The following is a 22396-nucleotide window of genomic DNA, read 5'->3' on the forward strand; positions in this document are numbered from 1 at the left end:
GCGTGGATTCAAATGTAGCACATTTGTCAAACATTTGTAGTAGTATAACAAAAAAAGGTTTGAAGATTAGTACTGCTGTTTACACCGCATACCTACCACACCTTTGTTATGCAACTACTACCATCAGACTTCTAAATATTTTTTTGCCTCTTCTTCAGTGGTAGGAGTGAAAAGTAGTTAAGCTCAACATTTGTTTTGTTATTCGGAAAAAGCTGGATGCAAAAAAGGACACAGGATGATTTTTTCCTCAGGAACTATTATGTTTTCCCCAAAATGACGTACAAATTTTTTGGTGTTTTGTTATCGTAAATGGCTTGGAAAATAGTGCATATAGCTGCTTCAAATAGGAGAAAAAATCTCAGTGGGGAGCATGCCCCCAGAACCCTCTGGGTTTGGGCTGAACCCCAAATGTTTACAACCTCTGGCGTGGCCCTTGCTTAATTTTGTGTCCAAAAAATGAAACATGTGGCCATGGTTGACCGATACTTTATCCACACTCTCTCCAGTAAATGCCTCACTTATGTGGAAATTCTGCTTAGGAGTTATAAACAACTAAATCACATTTTCCCAACAAAAATCTCTCTATTTCAGTGGATTGATTGAGTGACATTTATTTTTAAAAATAGCACCTTTTTTCATTCTTGACATTCTGCATAACATAAGGAGAGCCTGTGATATTACATTTGTCCAGTAGGTGGAGCTGTGGGACAATATACCGATTGTACACTGTTACCATGACTCTTCCTACCAAAAACTCTTCATTATAAATTATGAATTCTTGCAACAGTGCTCCAGGAAAGTATTTAGGACAGCTGTTACTGCAGCTGTTTTGTTAGGAATTACCACAATAAAAGAAAACTCCTTGTCAATACTTTCTAAAATAGCTTACAACAATCAGGAAACAGAAACAGCCCAACAGAGATAAATAATAAATATGTCTCCGTGTGATTGATCACCTATGTCACAATATTTCCCTATCAAAACACAATAGCCTGTTACTGCGTGCTCTTATCTCGATGCTGCGTGCATTCGGAGGCCTGCTTTGTCTAGACCTTGGCTTCTCTCGCTCCACGCCAAGTTAGTGTTGGTACACAATCAATTATTGATGGCTCTCCTGGGCTGCGGCTATAGTGCGGGTTTCAGGTGTCTGAGTCCTGAAGGGGAATTTGTTTAAAATTCACCGCTTATGACGGAGGAAAACTAACTGTTCAAATTAGCTGTCATTTGTGGGTGATTAAGATAGGGTGAAATAAATGTAGAAAACAGGACTGAAGGTAAATAGGTGCAGTGAGTCAGACTTCATAGGTCTTTCAGAGAAAAGAGGAAAACAGAGTGGAAGGTAAACAACACCAGGAATGAGTGGAATCAACAGATGGAAAATGTGAACAGCTCCTCTCTTCTCTTTTATATCAAACATCTCTCTTCCCAGGACTCAAGCAGACACAAAAGACGGATATAAAAAACGGACATCTTCAGTCAGCCGGGGACACAGACAGACAGTTTGATAGAGAGAGAACAAGCATCTTTGTATGCGGCCAAACAACAGGTGTTGTGTCATGTTTCACAGCCCTTCATTAACAGTCCATCCCACACAAGACAATACACTCTGCTCTCTGCCCACTGGGCTAATTAATACATGCTGTCGGAACAGTACAGACGCGTATTTCTCACGGGACGATTCCTCAGGGAGCGTCATGATACTAGTGTGTGTGTGTGTGTGTGTGTTTAAGTGAAGTGCATGTCTCATCAAAGTCATGGAGAGTCCAGTCACTTAAAATCTACTCACACATCTTTCATGTAGTGCATGGGGTGTACAAACTTTTTTGAACGGGGGCCAGATTGGGCAATAGATGCGTTACATAGCGGGAACTTTGGGGAAAACCTAGCAGGCAGGAGCATTTACAGGAATGGCCTCGTAGTCAGTCCTCTCAGTCTTTGTGTCTCCATTGCAGTGTAGGTCCCCTGTAGGACCCAGTGGACTCTGGAGTTGACATAATCTGTTTTACTGTTTTACTAGATGGTGAATTATTTTATAAATGTTTTTATGTATTATTATCCTTATTTTTTATCTACTATTTGAGTATTTTATTTATTTATTTAACGTCTGATATCTGACTGATGTCATGTTTATTTATTTTTATGTTTAATGTATAAGTTTTATCCTGCCTCTGGTGTTTCCGCACGTACAGTAGTGTGTCCTCAGTGTTGGTTTTAATGAGAGCTCTTATTTTAGTGCTTTAATAATTACAAGGTCTTTTTTACCCATGTGCCTGTGTACTTGTGTGCATGTTTGTTTGTGTGTGTGTGCAGGTGTGTGTTGTGTTCATGTGTTTTGAGGTCATGAAGTGAGAACAAAATGGAAGCTACAAAGAAGATGGGTTGCATTTTAATGATAAGAGCGTTTAAATAAGAGGTTGATGTAGTGTGTGTGTTTGTGCGTGTGTGTGTGCGTTTGTGCGTGTGTGTGTGTGTGTGTGTGTGTGTAAGAGCAGCTACACAATAACCTTGGATCGATCATTTTCAAATGCATCTGTGTATATGACTTATGTGTAACTTTTAACTGTTTGGTCTCCAGCTGAGATTTGCAAAAAGAGACAAAATCTCATGAGCTCAGTTTTCACAGCGGTCATGCGTTAAGCTATTAGAGGTGATTTGGATCTGTGGTTTCCAATTGGTCCAGCTACAGGGTCCATATTTGTCCTTAGTCATGAGTTCAAGGTCAACACATTCAATAAATTACTACATATTTAATTTTGTTTCATAAAATGTAAACATGTTGGCCAAGAACACAAAGAAATAAAGACTAAACAGAAATGCCACTTCAAAATAAAAGTTCTGTGTCAGAGATTCACTTCACTTCAATATATATATATGTATATATATATATATTCAAACTTGACATGTTCACAAGTCACTTCTGGTCCATTCAGAATAGACCCATGACCCATTTTGGACCATGACCCACTTTTGGGTCATGGTCCAAAGTTAGAACCACTGACTTAGATGAAGCCTGTTGAAACTCCAGGACGCTGTTAAAGGAAGCTGTTACAGTAGATAATGCACGATTCAGCAACTGCACAGCCTATTTGTGGCCTCAGATTAATTCAAAATCTGATTTGGATGATAAATTAGTGGAAATGTAATGTTCTCGCAGCAGCTGTGATGTTTTTTTCAGTGGCAGGAGTAGCTTTTTTTTTTTTTTTAACTTTTTGCAGACAGATATTATGCTGATGTCTCAGCAAATGACAGTAATTGAAATGATGGATAAAGGCTCTTGGAAAATAATTGCAATATTTGTTCATCTTGTTCATCTCCCATGCCGGACTACAGAGAGTAAGGGCAAGCTCAAACGAGCGAATATGAGGCGTGCATGTACTAATTAGCACTTAAGGCAATGTAAAACTGAGTCTGTTGGGGATGTCATTAAGAAGCGTTTGTCAATAAACTGAAGTATTAAACTGAAATTTTAACTGCAGCTTAAAGAGAAGTTAATTGATCATCAGTTGACTACAGTCTATCATGAGGGTGACATGGTTGCAGGGTTTCCCACACATTCATTTATTTGTGGTGGTCCACCATGATATCAGTATCAGGCGCCCCATGTTGATTTTTGAATTTTGGAGCTGGACTGATGTTTAGGTGCGCTGTTGTAATATAAATTGTAAGCTTCTGTTCTGTTTTTTATTGCAGTGCACTTACAGGGTGCTGAGCCTATACTCTGGGCACAGGTGGAGCAGCAGAAGTGAAACTTAACCAGTCATTGCACGGGGCCTAAAAGTTTGCTTTGACTCGCCTCTGCAGCAGCAGCTCTACTCGTCCATTGATCTGATCAGCTCTGATTAGATTGTCTGATCAACTGTCATGCATAGGCATACGAAACTCCACAAAGTACTGACTCATGACAAGTTTCTGAATTGGCTTTGTAATGTTTTCCCCAGCTTTTGTGCCTAAAACAGCAACACAGAGAGTTCTGTGCTTGACAACGCTGTTCGATTACACGCGTGTGCGTGTTATTTTGTGATCTGTGTGAGTAAGCGTCAATGCTCGTCAAATCACTGTAGAGCAGATCTGTGGACTATCATGAATTTAACCCCAAGTGTGTATGTGAATACCACTGGAAAAGTGAGCGTGAAGCGCTTTTTATATGATCTGTGATGTCACCCTCACGTTTGTGAGAGGTCCAGACTGCATATGCACTGTTGAGCGCAGGCGGAGCACAGAGACTGATGAGGCATTCAGCCTCACTGCTGGTGTCACTGCTTGTGCCAAACATAGTCAGAAAGCTGAGCTCTCATCATAGCCTTTATAACGCTAGCTGCTGCTGATACACCTCCAGTGTAATGGGGCGTGGTGAGAGAAAGAGACAGCGAGAGGGAGAGAGAGAGAGAGACAGATCTGTCATGGTTGTTCACCTCTCTAACAGGCTGCTGACAGATAACACAAGTGCCGTCTTGACACATGGTCAGAGACGGTTGCAATTATCAGCGCCTGGACACACATGCTCACGTACACACACAGAGCAGCCAACTAACTCAACAGGGGCTCAGATTTTTCTGTCCAAACAAAACGAAAACACTGAGATAACATTGTTGAGCTGGCGTGAAATCACTTCTATAGCAGATCACTTAAAGTTGACCTTACAGAGCCTTGTTACAAACATTAAAAAAAATCATACATATAAAACATATATTTAAAAAAGACAAAAAGGAAATTAAATGAATAGGTACTGTGAATACATACATAATAATACAAAGCTGTGCTCAGAGTTTAACCCTTTCAAACCAGGAGTGACATTACTTTTCTTGTGCTCCTTTCAGAAATATTTAAACCTTTGAACCCTGAGCAAAGTGGTTCAGCTTCTTTCAAAAGCATGGAAAAAAGGCAAAGAGCAACTTGGTAAGAAAAAAGCTAGGGATAAACTATATGTATAATATCATAATTCTCATTATATATTATATAATTAATTTATTAAACTATTTTTTGGGTAATTTTCTTTTTTTTCTAATTTCTTGCTAAATTAGTTTGTTTCTTTGGTTGCTCATTGCCTTTTTTTTCAAGACAATTTACTCAAATTTCAAAGGATTAAATATTCTTTAAAATCTACCACATTTTTTTTGTTAGGAACCACTTAACCATGACTGCAACCCACCAGTCCTTTTTCTTTAGCCTGTAAAATGGCAAGAAATTATAAATCCTAAAAAACACATTTCCCCAGAGTTCAATATGTTGTCAGATCAGTTTTTTGTTTGATCAACAGTCCAAAATCCAGAGATATTCATTAAACCGCATTTAGCAAATATTTGTTTTTTAATGCTTAAAAGTGAAACAATTGATTGATATTCAAAACAGTTGTTAAGTTTAATCTTTAAACTAAGCAGATATAATTGACATTGCATTCAGATCTTTGGCAGTGTGTCTGCACGTGCACTGAATTACACCTGACACTATCTTTAGTGCCTTCCAACTTCACTTTTATATGTGCATGTAAATGTGATCCTCAGTTTATGTTTCCATGGAAAGATGCGAGAGGTGGCGGTGACCTGCTACACGATGTTCCCACACACTCTCATCAGCCATCTAATGTTCCATTAGAGCATCAGTGCGTCACTATTTTTGACTGCCACTGAATAATGATCAATGACATTTGGTCCTTACAGGCTTTTACTAGCATTTATCGTACAACACTGATGGTTATCCATATTTAAGTCCATTAATTACATATTATAAACATCTTTTATTACACTAAATCATTTTTCAAGCATATAGTATTGTTTTGGTTCTTTATTCTACCATCTTGATGGAAACTAGCTTCCATTCAGTGAGCTTACTACGATACAAAAATCAACTTTAATGACCTTTTGACATTTTTCCTGTCTCGATTAACTCCAATAGTTAGGACTCAAAACTTAGGCCCTGCTCTCAACTGCATAATCGTGCAACTCTAAACGTAGCCTATTTAGGAAAAAAACAGTGTGCTGGAAGTTGACGTTTTGTAAGAGAATTAGGTAAGACAGATCTAAGAAAGTTGTAAGGGAACCTTCATTGGGGAAATTGTCTAAAACATGCAAAACCACGAGTATGTTTCTTTAAATTTCAGAAGATGCTAAATGAACTGTGTTTAACCTCACTATCTGACTTTACTGAGGTCCTGTTTGGCCTGCTCTGCAGCCTGGTCTGGACCCTGATGAACAGCCAGTGAGGGCAAAGGTCATGGGAATGAAGGGTGAATGTTGCATGTGTACACTCAGATGAAAAAATGCTTATAACGAAAATTAGGATTTTACTGCCAGCATGTTTTTTTCTTTTTTCTAATCAGGGGAAAGTTGACTGAGCACCCATGCTCTGTGTCACCCATTTCCTCTTTCGGATGTGAATAAATGACCTTTAACTTTTATGTGACGGTCACTGAAATTCATTTGCTTCTGATTGCGACGGACACATTCTTCCTTTTTGTCCTTACATCTTTGCTCTCAGCTGCTTTTTAAAAAAATCCTACACGTCTGCCTCTTTTTCTCTTTAAGTTTTATAAGAAGAGGCAAACATATATAAACACACTCCTCCCCATTTCTCTCCCTCTGACATCACACTGATTTATAACTGACTCCCCTCCCCTATGACCGGCCTCTCCTCTCCCTCTGACACCCAGTGAAGATTGAGTCCAGGCTTCAGGTCCTGTAACCTTTAAAAGCAGGGGCCTGGCATCAGACACAAGTGTGACTTTTAACTACAGCTGTGACAGTATGTGTAGATGGGGTCACATCTGTATTGGATCAGGGAAGGCATGAACTGTTGCAGACTTCTCTGTAGCTTTAGACTTAAAATTTTTGACAGATTTGTTTTAAAATAGCAACAAACAGTTACCTTTTTCGACTAGTTTAAAAAATTGAATGATGAAGACATTTTATTAACAATGAAGGCAATTTAAAAAAAAAAATTAATTAAATGCCTTTTAAGACTTTTTCGATCTGCAGGAACCCTGATTAAGAATTGTCCATTGATGACTGACATTTATTTGCACTATTATTGGATCTAGTACGCCTGTTTTCCACCAAAATTAGCATTTAAATGCAGGTTTGTAAATGTGGGAACACCCACTAAAATAGGCAATAGTCTCCTTTCCCATTGCCAGTAGACTAAAGCCTTGTATAGGTGTCTGCAGTGAATGAAAATGTCTTTCCATTTGTTACATCCAACGTCAAGGATGGGCTGTAAAACAGGTTAATAAAAAGCAGAAAGCAGCAAGGAAGCCAGTGAAAATGTTACGGCGGTTACTTCTTTTTAATATCTCTGCATGTTTGTATTCAATCTCTTTCAAACTTGGTGACGACAAAATTTAACAATTTTCAAGCGTTGCTTAGATGAAGATGGACAGTATTTTGTAGCGCACAGCATTTTATAATGCTGGAAAAGGGATGAAAACGAGCACGTCAACCTGGGTGTCATATTTCCATCACTGCAGAACAGAGATGATAAATAGCCATGAATACTGGAACACCATTTTTGCCGGGAATCAGCCAATTTAATCTCTCTCCTTAAATACAAAAGCCATATATGAGCGGTTATTAGTCGGGGGGGTTTGTGCAGTGGAAGATGGGCTTTAGGGTTCAGGAAGCTGGCGCACTTAGGTGTATTACATACTTTTCTTTTGACTGATCTATCTTTTCTATCTTTTGACTTCTGGTGATGTTCTGAGCAGTCAAGAGCTCCTTTCCTGAGAAAAGCACTGGTAGGCAGTGCTGTGTGTTGGTGTGTCATGGAGTAAATGCTAAAGAAAAGGTTATCTAGGTGAACATGTAGATTTATTTGGAAGTAATGGATTGGATGGTTGTGTGGAGATGTGGGTCCGTGTGCAAAATTAGAAGTGTAGGCACACGGCAACACGTGTATACAGTTCAAACACACCTACAAAGAGACCGAAAAACCATGCCTCTCCAAATTGGCAAGATAGAAAGGCCTCTCAAGGGATTTTCTCACACTCAGTCGATCATATTATTCGCTGACATGTACCAGATGAACCCAGAATCATTTATCTGTAATGACTTCATTAGCGTGTGTACATTTTTTATTTTATCCTTATTCCTCTGCCCCAGTCTGCTGTGTCAACCAAGAACGTGTCTGCTTTGAAACAACTCATATAATACTCAGTTCCTTTTTTGTGCTTGACAAAACAAAATTTCCTTTCCATTGAACACCACTGCTGTGGCGGCTCCCCCTCACCTCACTGACATCTTATTAAGCAAACACATAAAACACTAACTGCTGCCTGCTCCACCACCCAGACATGACGCTCTGTTTATGTCACCTAGATGTCTGTATTTGTATCTGTATTCAAGTCTGCCCCAAAGGTTGTTAGAAACTGTCCAGATCCTGTAATTTTCTGTGTTAAATTGTATTTAAAGTGTTGACAAAAATGCACCATGCTATCTTTACAGGTCATATTGAATAATCTTTTAAAAAGGAAGTAGTCCACACAGTTGCAGAAAAGGCCAGGTGAATCTAAAAGTGGATTTAAGTGCCTATGAAATTAAAATTAAGCTTTTGTGAAAAATCTGAAAAGCTCCAACGGTGATTTTGCATGCACTTCTGAGACGGCCCCTGTGTTAAAGGATGAATACTACTTTGAAAATTCATATACTGTTTATATCTGTTCAAAGACAAAAATCTGCTCATATCTGAAAAAATGTTTATTTTTGTTTGCAAGTGGTGGGGGACTTGAATCACATGACTTGACTAGAGGCAGTTGCAAATTTGTGACGTTCTTGACAAACACTGACAAAAGACTTTGACTTGATATTTATGACTTGAGATTGACTTAAGATAGATCACTTGAAAATAATTGAATTTTTTAAACTAGAAATTTAAATTTTCTAGATATTGAGAAGTTATGCTTCTTTTTTGAAACACAATTGGGTGATTTCTAGTGCAATGCATGCAAATCTGGCAGCCTAATAGTTCGCAGCAGACCAGCAGAGGTCAACACATGAGGGAGCTATCGTGGAGTCCAAAAATAATTAAATTCACCATATACAGTACTGTATAACTTAGATTATGTCATTGATTACAGCAGCAAGAAGAGAAAAGCGGTATGAAAAGTCTGCAGCTCAAAACTTAGTGACATGACCAACTCAAGATCCAGCTTTATCTGCCACTAAAAAACCAACAAAGAATTAGAAAGTTAAAAAAAGAAAGTTTTCTATAAAGCTAACGTTTGACCAGATCATCAAAATTTTATATGTCTTGATTTGTGACTTGCTTGACTTAAAACTGGGACTTGACTTGACTTATTTCATTCTCACCACAGTAACTTGGGACTTTGTTCATACAATGCATGTCTATTCATGATGTCCTTCTTTCCAATTAATTCATTTAATGCCTTTTAAGACTTTTAAGAATCTTCGGGAACCCTATTTAAAAATTGCCCAGTGATGACTGACTTTTATTTGTACTATTATTGGATGTAGTTTGCCTGTTTTCATCTGGTTTGGAGGTTAAGACTTGAAACTTGCTTGTGACCTACTTCCCACATTCATACACAACAATGATAATATAATACGGTCCCACACAACACCACATGCTAAAAGCATAAGCGAGTTCAATCTGACAGTATTTAAAAACTGACCCAGAGGTAGGATTGGCTGTAGGAATTGTAATAGGTTGCTCTATAGTTTCATATCCAGACAACACACTCCTCCATCCTACCTCAATCAGTCTGTCTTGTGGCCGGAGGCCCGCGTGGTCTGCAGGTGATCCAGGGTCCAGGGAGCGGATGTACTGTCCGGGCCGGGATCGATCACTGTGGAGGTTGAAGCCGTAGCCCGTGTCAGACCTTATAAGGTGGCACAGACGTGGAATGAGCTCAGATGGGTCGACCGGGGGCCTTGACTGGTTTTGGGCCTGGGCCTGGGCCTCAGCCTGGGCAAGAGCCTCCTAGAAGAGAATGATAAAAGTTTATAAAAAAGTATATAAAAACTAAATTCAAGGGTTTGCTGGTTTGTATTGACAAAGACAATGTGAGGAACAAACCACAAGAGCTCAATGAGAGATGGAATCATTAGGTGGGTTTCTATTAACCCTCAAATTGCGCAGATTGAAATTACAGCTATAAAACAAAATACGCCTAATCGAAACACTTGACAAAACGTTTTTATGCTTGCATGAGGTGGTATTTCAGGCGATTCAAAAAAGCCATATTTTGTAAAACTGCAATGGAAACACTTTTTCACTTTCATAGATCACATGATGGGCATGATGCAGCAGGTGCTACGAAGGGTGATATTGCATCACATAACTTGTCAAAAGTTGACCGGATCATCTGGAAGTTTTGAATCCACAGTTCCTCTGTGAAATCGTAGACTATCACCTCCCAAACGTGGCCCCTCCCACATAAAGGGGCTTGCCTTTCCATTATCACTCGCATGACACGCCTACGTCGCCTTCGACTGGAAATAATGACGGCTAGTGCGGAGGCTGCAAAAGGAGTAAACCTGCTAATGTTTTGAACATCCATGGCCATGCTTCTTGGAATGTTATTGCAAGAAGAGAAGTCGCATAACATCGCTCAATAGACATGCTGTCATCTCGCAAATATGTTTTATTGACATTTCAAAGATATAGCTTAAGTTTTGTGCAAACCGGCAATGGAAACCCGGCTACTCTCAGCTTAGAAAGAGCAAGAAACTACACCATGACTTTGGTATCTACATTGCCTATAAAAGAGGAATATATGGTGCAGCATATGTAGAGATCGGGCACAGCATTGTGGTAATCTGTTATCTGCAGGGCATGTGAACGCAGCAGGTGACTAAAACACACAGCTGAGTCACTTTACTCATTTGGAACAACCACCTTTCAAAGCCTGTAGGCTGAATGTTTTATACAAGAAATGTGGGTGGACTTGGAGTGTCACTTCAAGGCAATAATGTGTTTTGAGCCCAATGCACATGCTGTTTTTTTTGAAAAAGGACAACAGCATCTTTTCATTCTGATAAAAATGAACTCTTTTAATGTGTGTGCAACCACGATGACACTTTTTTATCCAAGTTTTATTGAGTCTGTACCAACCTTCAGTGTGATAGCTTGGTATGGCAGCCTTAAGCCATCCAACAAAAACAGACTGAACAGCCTTGTCAGAGCTAACATCTATCATCAACAGGTTCTTAGAAATGCACTCTGGATTGTTCGGATCACTCCCTGTAGGGGAGGCCAGAGAGATTTAAAGCATCCTTTGTTCCAGTAGTAAGTGGTCTGCTGAAATCAAATGATCTCTGTACTGGAGATTCACTCATCATACGCTATCTTCTGTTGTTTCTGCACCAAATGACCCATTGCCTCTGCACCTGGATTTACAAGAATTGCCCAAAGTGGATGCAATCCGCTCAGGCAGCTGTGTAGTAGCCAGAACGAAGCTGCCTGGTGGAGATTTTCACCACACTAGTTGCACTTGTTATGTTCTGTGGTTGTGTACTGCTTGGCTTATCATTTCTGCAAACCTAATTTCCCCTGCTGAAGCTGAATGGGACAGAACAAATGATTATTATATTGTAAAGGAATGTCATTTTCCTGAATCGGATTTGATACATTGCATGTAAATGAGATAATAGTTCATTACTTGCACATGGTTATTCTCCTTTTCATGTTTTCCTTTTGTGCTGTCATTCAGTCGCAAAACAGATTTCACGCTTTATCAAAGACGGCACTTCATTCTGGGGTGAAACCATCCATTTGTAGCATCACCGACAGCTCGAGGAGTGCGGGTGAAGACATTTATAGAACCTGTATAATTGTGCCTCGAGCTCCACAGTGTGATCACACTGATTTGCCACCTACACAGCGGGAGAGTGCACAGTGAGCGGGATGATAGCTGGCAGCCAGCTCTGTAACCTCAGCTCATATTAGCTGAAAGGTAACAGACAGGTAGAGTGGGTGCTCGGTGACCAAATATAATCGCACATACGCTGCACATATTGTGTGCATGGGACAGAACTGCAATTGCATTATGCAACATGAGAAGTCTATTGTTTCCACTGCATATGTGAGGCTACCATCATGGTCCAGCTTGTGCCTGCTAAAAATACATATGGAGTATGTGGGCAGGGTGAAAGAGAGAGGGAGTGTGTAGAGAGGAGAAGATGGTTTATGATTTATTCTGACAGAAAGAGAGAGGAGAGCTTTTTTAAACTAAAATTAATTTCAACAAACTCCATGTTACCATCAATATCCCTGTGCAATTACTGCAAATGCACGTTAAGGATCACTACAACAGCAAATCTTTCCCTCGACTGTTTAAAAAAATAACACAGATGGCAGCATATAATTTCATCTCATGCACTGAATTCTTTAGGAACTCTTTAGGGTAGTGGTGATCTAGGCAGCGTGCCCTGAGAGGGAGGGAGAGAGAAGGAGAAAAAGAGTCATAAAAACTCTCATGAATCCCTCAAGATCCTCCTTTTCCTGGCTGGAGAGGAAGTTCCAGGTTTGGGCAGCAGGGGTAGATCATCCAAGGGGGAGAAAAATACATTTAAAATCAAATGGTTAGCATCCTGGGATCTATGCAAAGGAGAGAAATGGCGGAGAGGACGAAGGGAGAAAGCGAGGAGGGAGAGAGTGCGTGGGAGGGACAGAAAATTAGATGCAGCGAGAGGATTGAAAAAGAGAGTTCAAGAAAAGAAACAGTTAAGAGCAAGCAGAGCCCGGAGAAATACAGCGGACTGATAAACCGATAAACAGAGTGATGCAGAAAAAATGAAGATGACAGAAGTTTCCAGTTAGCGACCATGGGGAGGAAAAGAGTTTGCCGTGGAACTCCTCTAACATAAACAGTGAGAGGAGCGCAGCTGGGAGTCATTATGTGAGGGAGACGCAAGTGTTTGCCAATCTAACCTCGGACTGCCTCTCAATGCCTGTCCGCACCCCACTAATCACCCCCTGGGGCCTGTGCCATCTCTTAACGTCTCAGTTTTTGGCATTTGTGTGCGTTTTGGACACTTTTGATTTGGCTTTTTTGCGCTGTGGGTTTGATCCCTACAAGCTTAATTGTGTGTGTTTGTGTCACTGATGGAGGGTGTCAACACCACTGTGTATGTCTGAGTGTCAGGGTGAGGCTATGTTCAAGTTACAAGCAAATTTGGCCCAAATTTGATTTTTTTCAGACTAGTGATGACACAGAAATCCAATTTTTTGATACGGGCTACATTCGTATGTTCACATATCACAACGTGGGCCATGTAACCACTGTGAGAACGATCCTATCAGAATTCATGTGAATCTTTCCCATAAACTTCATAAATAACAGATGGAGCAACTGTGATGTCACTCACTGATTTATAGACTTCTCGTTTTGAAGCCTGTGGTTCGGCATTTCGGCCGTCGCCATCTTGGTTTTTTGGAGCCAGAAGTGACCATATTTAGACAATAGGTGGGAGATGTGGAGGAGCGAGGGGTGGATCTGACTCATATAGACTGTGGGGACGCTTCATAGACAGCTTGTCACTCAAGTGGCCCCGCCCTTAAATGTGTGTAACTTTGAACTTAGTAAAATGTTGGTGCATTATATATTTATATATACACACACACACACACACACACACACACACACACACATATACATATATATAGACATATAGACATAAGGGGCAAGTCTAGGGGTGGCCTTGAAATCTGATTGGCCACCCCAGGTGCCACCCCATTATGATTGGCTATCTGCCCGGTCAGTTTGAAATGTTTGACGAGTCAGCTGAATTTTGGTTTATATGTACAACTCAGTCTTAAACCTGAGTGACAATAATGTGCGAAGTGTCCAACCTGACTCATATTACATACAAAAATAAATTGAAACAACTGTTGAAAAGTTTGTTCACGCAGGCTTATTTAATTAAATCTTTTGGCACTTTAATTTTGCTGGCACTTTATACGTGCTCTTGTACTATTTACTTTTGGAGGAACGATTTCGTGTGGCGTCAGTCTGTTGTGTAGTGATTGGTAGGTCTACTCAGTTCAGTTTACCAATGACTTTTCCATAACAGTTTACCCTGATTTCATGGCTTTATTCAAGCAGTTTATAATGGGTAAGGCCAACAAAAACATACTTCCCAGGCATTTGCGAATAAACGAATTGCTCACGCTTGCTATCTTTAATCACAAATTAGACATTCCTGCCGACAACTAGCTGCATGCACCAATAGAGCAAACCAGTCAAATTGAGTACTTAGCAAAATGTGAAGGCCAAGCCTCTTTTTGAGGGATAAAAAAACTAATAATATGTATTTTGTGAAACGTTAGACATGTTTCGGTAATTTTATGAACATAATTTAAACAGTTGCCAAAAAAATGTTTATTCAGAAGTTTTCCAAAAACATTTTGTTAATTCCAAACCATTTTCAGGCCTGGAAAACAGTTCTAATTTCATAATGTGTCTAGGAATTTTGTGACTGTGGGAGCAGTGTATATTTTTATACATGTATGTTTTATGTACGTGTGAACATAACAAAAGAGGCTTGGAGGGCCTGAAGTTATCACACAACTTTTCCAACCCTAGAGGCCATCGAACGAAATGTGGCCGTGTTTGTTTGAACTGCGGGTGTCAAAAATGTCCTGGTTTATTTGAAAAATATTTTGACGAAAGAGAGAAAGAAAAACTAAAATGTACTGTTTTTTCCCCTGTGTCAGCAAACTAGCTTGTCATCAGGAAAGCGGCCAGTTATCAGCAGCGGACAAAACCGAGTCTCACTGGGAGGAGACGCAGTGATGGGAAAACTCAGTGTCCATGTTTTGTTCCGGGCTCATAAATGTCCACATGGAAAATCAGCAGTAAATCAGCATGTTTTTCTATAAGGAAAACAATATGGAATATTTCACACCCACAGTAGAACATTATGGAGTTTGATGCAACTCACACACACACACACACACACTCACACGACGAACTGACCTCTGTGTGACTGTGGCACACTGAGAGGATGTGCTGTCAATGGGACAAGTGCCATCCCATGAATTCCTTTAGTTTCCTGTCACAATCAGCCTTTGTTTCTGTCAGTCTCTGTGAGTACATGTGGGGGAGTGTACAGTCTACACACAAGACTTTTGTTTGACTCTGTGGATGCATTACACAATTTTGACTTCATTAGAAATTAGACCTTTTTTTGTTATAATATATAGAACATCAATCATCACTCAAGATTAGCTTGAATTTAAGGCCCAATCACTCATTTTTTGACTACACCGTCACCCCTAGTTACTGTTGCCATGCCTATCAAGCTTTCAGTTTTCACAAAACACAAATTTTAATGTTAACTTCATGAATTTCTCTAGCTGACGTTAACATTTTCAGCTGACTCGTTTTAAAATGAGAATCTTGTGATAGAGGGCTATCAGATGCTGGCAGACACTTCTGTTCAAAGTAAAAATTAGGTAAAGGAGGTACAGACAAAGTCGTCACTTAGTTTGTATCCTGGTCAGTATGTTGTGTTTACTTGAGTAACATTTTACAGGTAAAGGCCAGGAGGCCCTGACACTTTGGGTCCCTGCTGTGTCCTGTTCAGTAATCCATACATGGCCAGTAGGGAAGCATTAACGAAGAAAATGAAATACTCAATTTGAGATTTTTCTCTCTTTATTCTTTCAATTTCAAATCTAGCTTTAGCAGCATGTCTACATTTGTTTGTGATGGTCTGTGAGTCCTAATGGGGCCAGTCTGAGCTGTATGTGGTGAGTGACTGAGAATGAGGACATGAACAGTTTACTTTTTTAATTTGTGTGTCTGTCTGTGTTCATATTTCCCTCTGCATGCCACCGCTGGCAATGGCGTTGGCAGTTGATGAAACTAGATCGCAGCTTGTTGAATAATTGAGCGGCGGCCTACTGCGACAGATAGATCGTGACCGCTGTTAACCCTTTCACAGCCAAGGATCACTGGCTTACTGTTGGCCGACAACACAGTTGAAGTGTGTGTGGGCGTGCATGCATGTGTTTGTGTGTGCATGTGTGCTGTCGTACGTGTCTATGAGTTGCTACAAAGAAACTCTAAATCCAATGTGTGTGTTTATGCATGCATGTAAGGCATTTTGTCAACAAAGCTCTCACTTGCATGCTTCTCAAAAGGGGATTATCGCAAACTTAATATCCCCATTCTAATAAATCAGGAGGTCAAGTTTCCTTTGACTACCGGGTCAAAAGTATGCAGTTTTTCTTGCTGGGTTTGGTTTGCTGAAGGCAGATGTAGACTTAGAGTGACAGCATATATTGTGGGAATTATTTTAAATTTAACATATGGATGTACTTCAAACTGTTGTAGATAAATGACCTATTTATTCAACAAAAACACTGCAATAATGTGCATCTACTTCATACAAGTACTAGGTTAATGCAGTTTTAACTAAATTTTGTAATGCAGGTGCTGGGTTGTCTGTTGTGAGGGAAAAATGGCAAGAAATTAGAAAAAAAAAAAAAAAGTACAAGAAAATTACCTGAAAATTAGTTAAGAAGAAGAAAAAAGAAAGTTTAAAAAGACCAACAAGGAAATGACCTGGAAAGGGCGCTTAAAATGTATAATAATTTTGTAACATAATTTAATGTAATTTTGATAATTATGGATATACTTTTTTTCCCTGGACATTTGCCATTTAAAAAAAACCCCAAGTCTAAATCTTATTAGTTTCTTGCAATTTATAGAACATTTCTCATCAAGTTGCTCATTGTTTTTCCCCCCATGTTTTTTCAGTGAAATTTCATCAGTGTGCTCAGGCTTCGGAGGTTTAAGTACATGTGTAAGGCATCTCAAAATAGCACATGAAAAGTGACTCCAGGTTTCAAAGGGTTAAACAAGAGAAAACCTCAAAACAAGCACATATTGTATACCTGTTGCGTAATTTGGAAGTCTTGTAATCAATCAATACACAGCAAGTTAAACAAACAAGAGAGCATTGTCTCAAGCTATTTGGAGTGAAAATCCAATCTGCACTTAAACTAAAAAAGCACATTCCTCAGTGCATGGTCCTTATGTAATATTTTTTTAATGACTTTCCATCTCGACCGAAGTTCTTCCATGACCTACAAACTGTATCCCAGTTTTTTAATGTCATTTCTCAGCTTGGAAAAATTCTACTGGAGCCGACAGCCTGTTTTCCAGCTGGGCTTGCTAGAAATTACCATACGCCTACAGTGTTCAAAACAGCTGAAAACACGGACTTTTGCTGCAATCAAATGTCAATCAACTTGAAGGATACATTCTAGTGCATCCAGTGTGTTCCTATAACAACTGTCCAAGCGTGTTTTTCTATAGTATGCATTGTGCAAACACTACAAAACAAGTGTTGTGTTAGATTAAATAACTGTAGTCCAAGGATAACTAGCTGCCCCCTACAATACAAGAAAAGCTTTATTTCCACATTTTTTATGGATCATCCGTTGGTGAGGAGTTTGCGCCTGAGAGGATCTTCAATCTTGCCACCAAAAGCATACTTAAGACCCTTTTACAGGCTTTTTATTTAAAACACATGAGCAAATAACACTATAATGTAAGAGGAAGACAAATGCCACTTTTACACTGCCTTTTCAAGGTGGGAATTTCACGCCGTTATTCTGCCCAAATGTGCTGTGTATAAGGCTTGATCCTGGAATGGGAGGCAGAGTGGTCTCGCCTCTAATCCGGAAATCCCTGGAAAAGGATAATGAGCAGCACGTTTATGATGTTTTGACAACTTGTTGTGTGTGCAACCCATAGTGGGAGATTTAAAAAGTAGTTGTTAGCAGCTAGTGGCTAACTCAAAGAAAAGAATAGCGGCCGTAAATGTCCACAAATTGGAAAAGCGACAAGGTCTGGAAGCTTCCTACTTGCCGCATGTTGGTTAGACCTGTGTAAAAATCAAAAGGAGGCATAAAAAAGGAACTTTGTTAGGGTTTTATAAATCTGTGCAAAAATGGCTAAAGGGCCGCCAAAATTCCATACTAACATGTTATTTAGTAGGCTAAAAAGCCTAAGGGAGATGGGGCTTAGTGAACAGTCAATTTGCTAAAAAGAGAAACTGAGTGCTTCTAACTTACAGCTTGTTTTATTCCTCATGTTACATGCTTGTTGATGTTGTATGTAAATATTCAAGTCTCCATGCATTTAACTTTGGAGGTCAGATCAAATCCATCAGTATCTTGATTTACATGCTTCATGGATGATGAAAAGATTACATATTTGCATTTAGCTTGAGCAGCTGATTAAAATGCCCACAATGGGACATTTCCTGGAAGCATCAGAGAAGCCTGTTGACTGTCGGCCTAAAGTCAGAGTTCATCTATGATACAAAATCTAATTAAAAATGGAGCGCTGAATAGAAACATTGCTGATGTATTGTGACTCTGGAGAAGTATAAACAACAGCAGCACGTGGGACTTTTGCTGATGTCATGGTTGACAACCAGTTGTCATGGAGACAGCAGTGGAACCAGTAAAGCCAGTTCCATCTGTCAGAGAGACGAGGTGTAGCTGCGAAGTTAAAGTTTTTAAAATTAGGCGAGAGAAAACATACACATCAAGTATAAAAGTATAAACAAGTATAAAATTAACCCTTTGAAAGCTGGATCAGCATCAGTTTTCTTGAGTTGCATTAATTATTTTTCACAAGCAGTTTAACCCTTTGAAACCCAGGCAAACTGGTTTGACTTATTTAAAAAACATGGGGGAAAATGGTAATGGTATAATAGTGAAAAGTGACAAGAAAATGACCTGAAAATGAGTTTTAAGAAAGTGGGGGAGGACTGTAATTTTTTTTTTTTTGCTTTTTAAAGGGAAAAATGTTCAAAAACTATATTTATAATAACTATAATTATGTATTTAAAATAATAATAATAATAATAATAATAATAATAATAATAATAATAATAATAATAATAATAATTATAATAATAATAACAATTATTATTATTATTATTATTGTTATTAACAGGATCAAAACAGAATTAAAAGATAAGTTGAAAAATATATTTAAAGATAAATTAAAAGTTAAATAAATAAAGATTATAATTAAAATTATGTGACAAAAAATGTATACATATATATGTGTGTATATCTATATATTTATATTTTTATATATTTTTCAGCACTTATTTACAGTCATTGTTTTGTTTGCTTTAAGTTTTTTCTTTTTTTTTTCAGGTAATGTCACCTGTTTCTTGCTCATTTTTGGGCCATGTCTTGTTAAGTTTGCTCTTTTCCACATGTTTTTGGGAGAAATCAGACCAATTTGCTCAGGTTTCAAAGAATAAATGGTTGCCTGAAGAGTCTCGTGTTTACTCACACTGCTCTGTGTGTGCGTGACAGCATGATGCTTCACAGCTTTCTAAAAGTGTCAGCAGAGCCCATATGAGGATCATTTAAAAAAAGGCTTCATCAAATTAAGAAAATTGCTGTGCCTCAGACGTTCTGGCCATGACAGCTCTACCCTCAAATTGTTAGTGTGTATATGTGTCTGCAGCTGCTTTGAGTGTTGCTCAATCAGAGAGGAAAAGAGCAGATCTGTCCAGTTCTCAGTGGGTGAGAAAGAGAGAGGAGTGGGAAGGGAACAAGAGAGAAAGGAAATGACAGACAGCTGGAGAAAACCAGAGAGGGATTTGGAGCTTGTAAAAATTAGGAAAGGGGATAGGGGCGGAAGAAGCGACAGGAGGAGCGAGCATTGAAAGAGAGAAGATAAAGAGAAACAGGACAGGCAGAGAGGGACATGATGCACGGCATGTGGAGGACAGAGCAGAGGGAACATGAGAACACGAGGGGCAGCCAGAGATCTCGGTGACCAGCAGTTTTTCCCACTGATGTTGTGGTGTGTTGCGTAACAGCTGTGTGTTTGTGTGTCCAGCGCTGCTCTACCAGGACTGACCTGCTGAGGTCTGTTTACAAAGTCTCCTGCTCTGCTGCAGTTGTGTGTGTGTGTGTGTGTACCCTGCTGTTTTAAGTGTTTCCTGAGATCATGACACAAGAGTGAGTAAAAGAGCGAGAAGAGGGTTAAGGTGAAATGTGTAAAAACAGGAGTGAATTCATCTCCTGGAAAAAAAGATAAAGTAGCCAAGAAGTAACGTGATCAGATTGGAAAACTGATATACTGCATTAGTCATGGAGCGAGATGTCATACTGTACTCTGTTGACAACAGTCAGGTTTATTATTGCAACTGGTTGGACTCGAAGATAAGAAGTCAGGGTTGATGTATATCACACGCTCGAGATACAAAGTTGAACCACAGCTATTAAAATCAAACTGATTGGATTAAAGGAACAGTTTCACATTTTGAAAAGAAAAATCCTTGCTCTAATAGACCAAATCACAGTGATGTCACACTAACAACATAAGTCACCTCCAAGTAGAAAAGTGGCTACTGTTTCGCAGTTGCGGAGATATGTAAATTCAGAAAACTTGTTTATTTCTGTTGTAATTTTAAGTCGTATCTGTAACATGTTAAGATACAGAGTTTAACAACTGTTGTGCTTATTTCTGTACTGTGTTGCTTTGCAAACGTCTTTGCTAAACCAAATCTGCCGATACAGAAGCTAAGACATGTACTGCCATGGATGGGGCTGCAGCAAAACGTATTTTAGCCACCTAAAAAAAAAAAATATCAGTTTAAGTGTGTGCTATATTTGAATATTTCCTTCACTTTGCTTTACATAATAGCTGAATGAGGCAGCAGCAGACCAGCAACTCCGCTGTTCTGCGTGTCTGGTGGATCTGGGAACAGCATCATTTCCCGGTCAGAAAGGGCTCTCTGACAGCAAGGTAATGAAGTGAAAATAGTCTAAATTATACTTAAACTTTTTGGCCCACACTGATGCGTAGTCATGCAATGGTTTAGGACTCAACATGTTCATATCGTGTCAGTCATAAGCATTAATGAATATGTTGTTTTAGTGATCAGTTGAAATCATGGATGTATATAAAGGGAACTGGAGTGCCAAAGACAAGGCCCCTTTCATCCTTATGAAAGTTTCTCAGTGCTGCATAAAGCCAAAAAGGTTTGAGCTTCTTGTGTAAAAGTGCCACATTGTTAAGCCCGTAGAGCAAACATAGTAGAGACTTCCACCTGCTGCTATACCTAACTTGTGGTATAGTCCTCCACTATGAAATAACTTGACTCGACTCTTCTCGACATTCTTTATGTAATCAGACTGAATGGATCAAGTCCTGATAATGAAACCAATCAGCAGTTTTCCAACTATGTCAAATTGGTTTCAAAGCCGGGCGCTGTTTTTGGGGGCTTGCTGGAAACACCCACCCCGCACATCTCTACTGTCTTCTGAGTGAGTCTGTCTTTGTGTGTTTGCTGCAAATGTCTCATCTGTCTGCATTGAGCTTATTGTGCTTTTAATACCATTATTTCACTGCCACAGCCTTCATACGAGAATGTGTTGCAGCAGGGATAGAACAGTAGTCCTTAACAATTCGCAGTTTATAAATGTCAGTTTGTTTTAAATAGAAAGAGGCAACTGAGAGTTTTAAGAGTGAGAAATCAATGACAGAAGGAAAATACATTGTGCTAGTGGGCTAGATGCAGGAAATCGTATCCATTTTCTTTCATTCATTATGAAAACTTTGAGTTCAGCTCACAAAAGCAGAAAGAAGCAATCATCAGCCTGTAGGTCATTATAATGCTTAAACTTACTAACGAGCTGCTTGTTATATTCTCACAATTTTTACTGTACTGACTTAAATATCTGAAGCAAACACGGATGTTAATGTTTGTTGTCAGTCAACCTGTTCCGGATGCCTGCAGCTCAACCGTTAGACTGAAAAGCTGCAAAACTCCCGTGAGTGCAAACATATTGTACCGTGTATTGTAGCTGGAGGCTGCACTGTCACTAAGTGTTGGGATCGTGAGGGAAATGAGGCCCTCAGCTTGACTTTTTGTATGAATAAATAGCACAGAACAAGAGCTCAGACACTGCTTCCCCCACAGCCCTCGGATGTGTCACTGTATGCTATAAAGAAGTCAAAATTTCACAGGAAACAATCACTTTTCTCCCAATTGCCCAACATGTGTGATCTAAAAACAGTGAGACTTGCTGATGCCAAAAATAATATATATTTCACTGAACGTGTTTTTGTTCTTTAAGAAAATGATTAAAGTCGCAAAGGACATTGCACCGCTCATTAAAATGTCAAGACTCATCTGTGCCTTGAGGTTTCAAAGGGCTCGCACAGAGTTTATTATCACTGCTGGAAGGCCAAGTATGAATAAAAACACTCAAACACACACTTACTGTGTGGTAGATCTTAAAGGGAAAATTCATAGTTTCTGCGTCCGCATGTTTGCAACTGTCTGCTATAATCTGCATGACTTAAATGTCGTCATCTACACGTCCGCGAGGGTCTGCAAGCACCATGCTGATGTCTGTATGCATAGCAAGCTGGCCGACTGCACTCAGCCCA

At 39.4% G+C, this 22396-nt stretch overlaps 1 protein-coding gene across 1 annotated transcript in view; it reads right to left on the reverse strand.

Annotated features, from left to right (window-relative positions):
• Nucleotides 1–22396, reverse strand: part of LOC121956267 (Na(+)/H(+) exchange regulatory cofactor NHE-RF2) — a 43031-nt gene that overhangs the window by 4026 nt on the left and 16609 nt on the right. Inside the window, exon 3 of the mRNA XM_042504402.2 lies at nucleotides 9700–9927. Coding sequence (XP_042360336.2) covers nucleotides 9700–9927 — 228 coding nt within the window. The remainder of the gene's footprint in view (nucleotides 1–9699; nucleotides 9928–22396) is intronic.

Source organism: Plectropomus leopardus, chromosome 18, assembly GCF_026936395.1.
Source record: "Plectropomus leopardus strain MGB_pleo_1.0 chromosome 18, ASM2693639v1, whole genome shotgun sequence".
NCBI lineage: Eukaryota > Metazoa > Chordata > Actinopteri > Perciformes > Serranidae > Plectropomus > Plectropomus leopardus.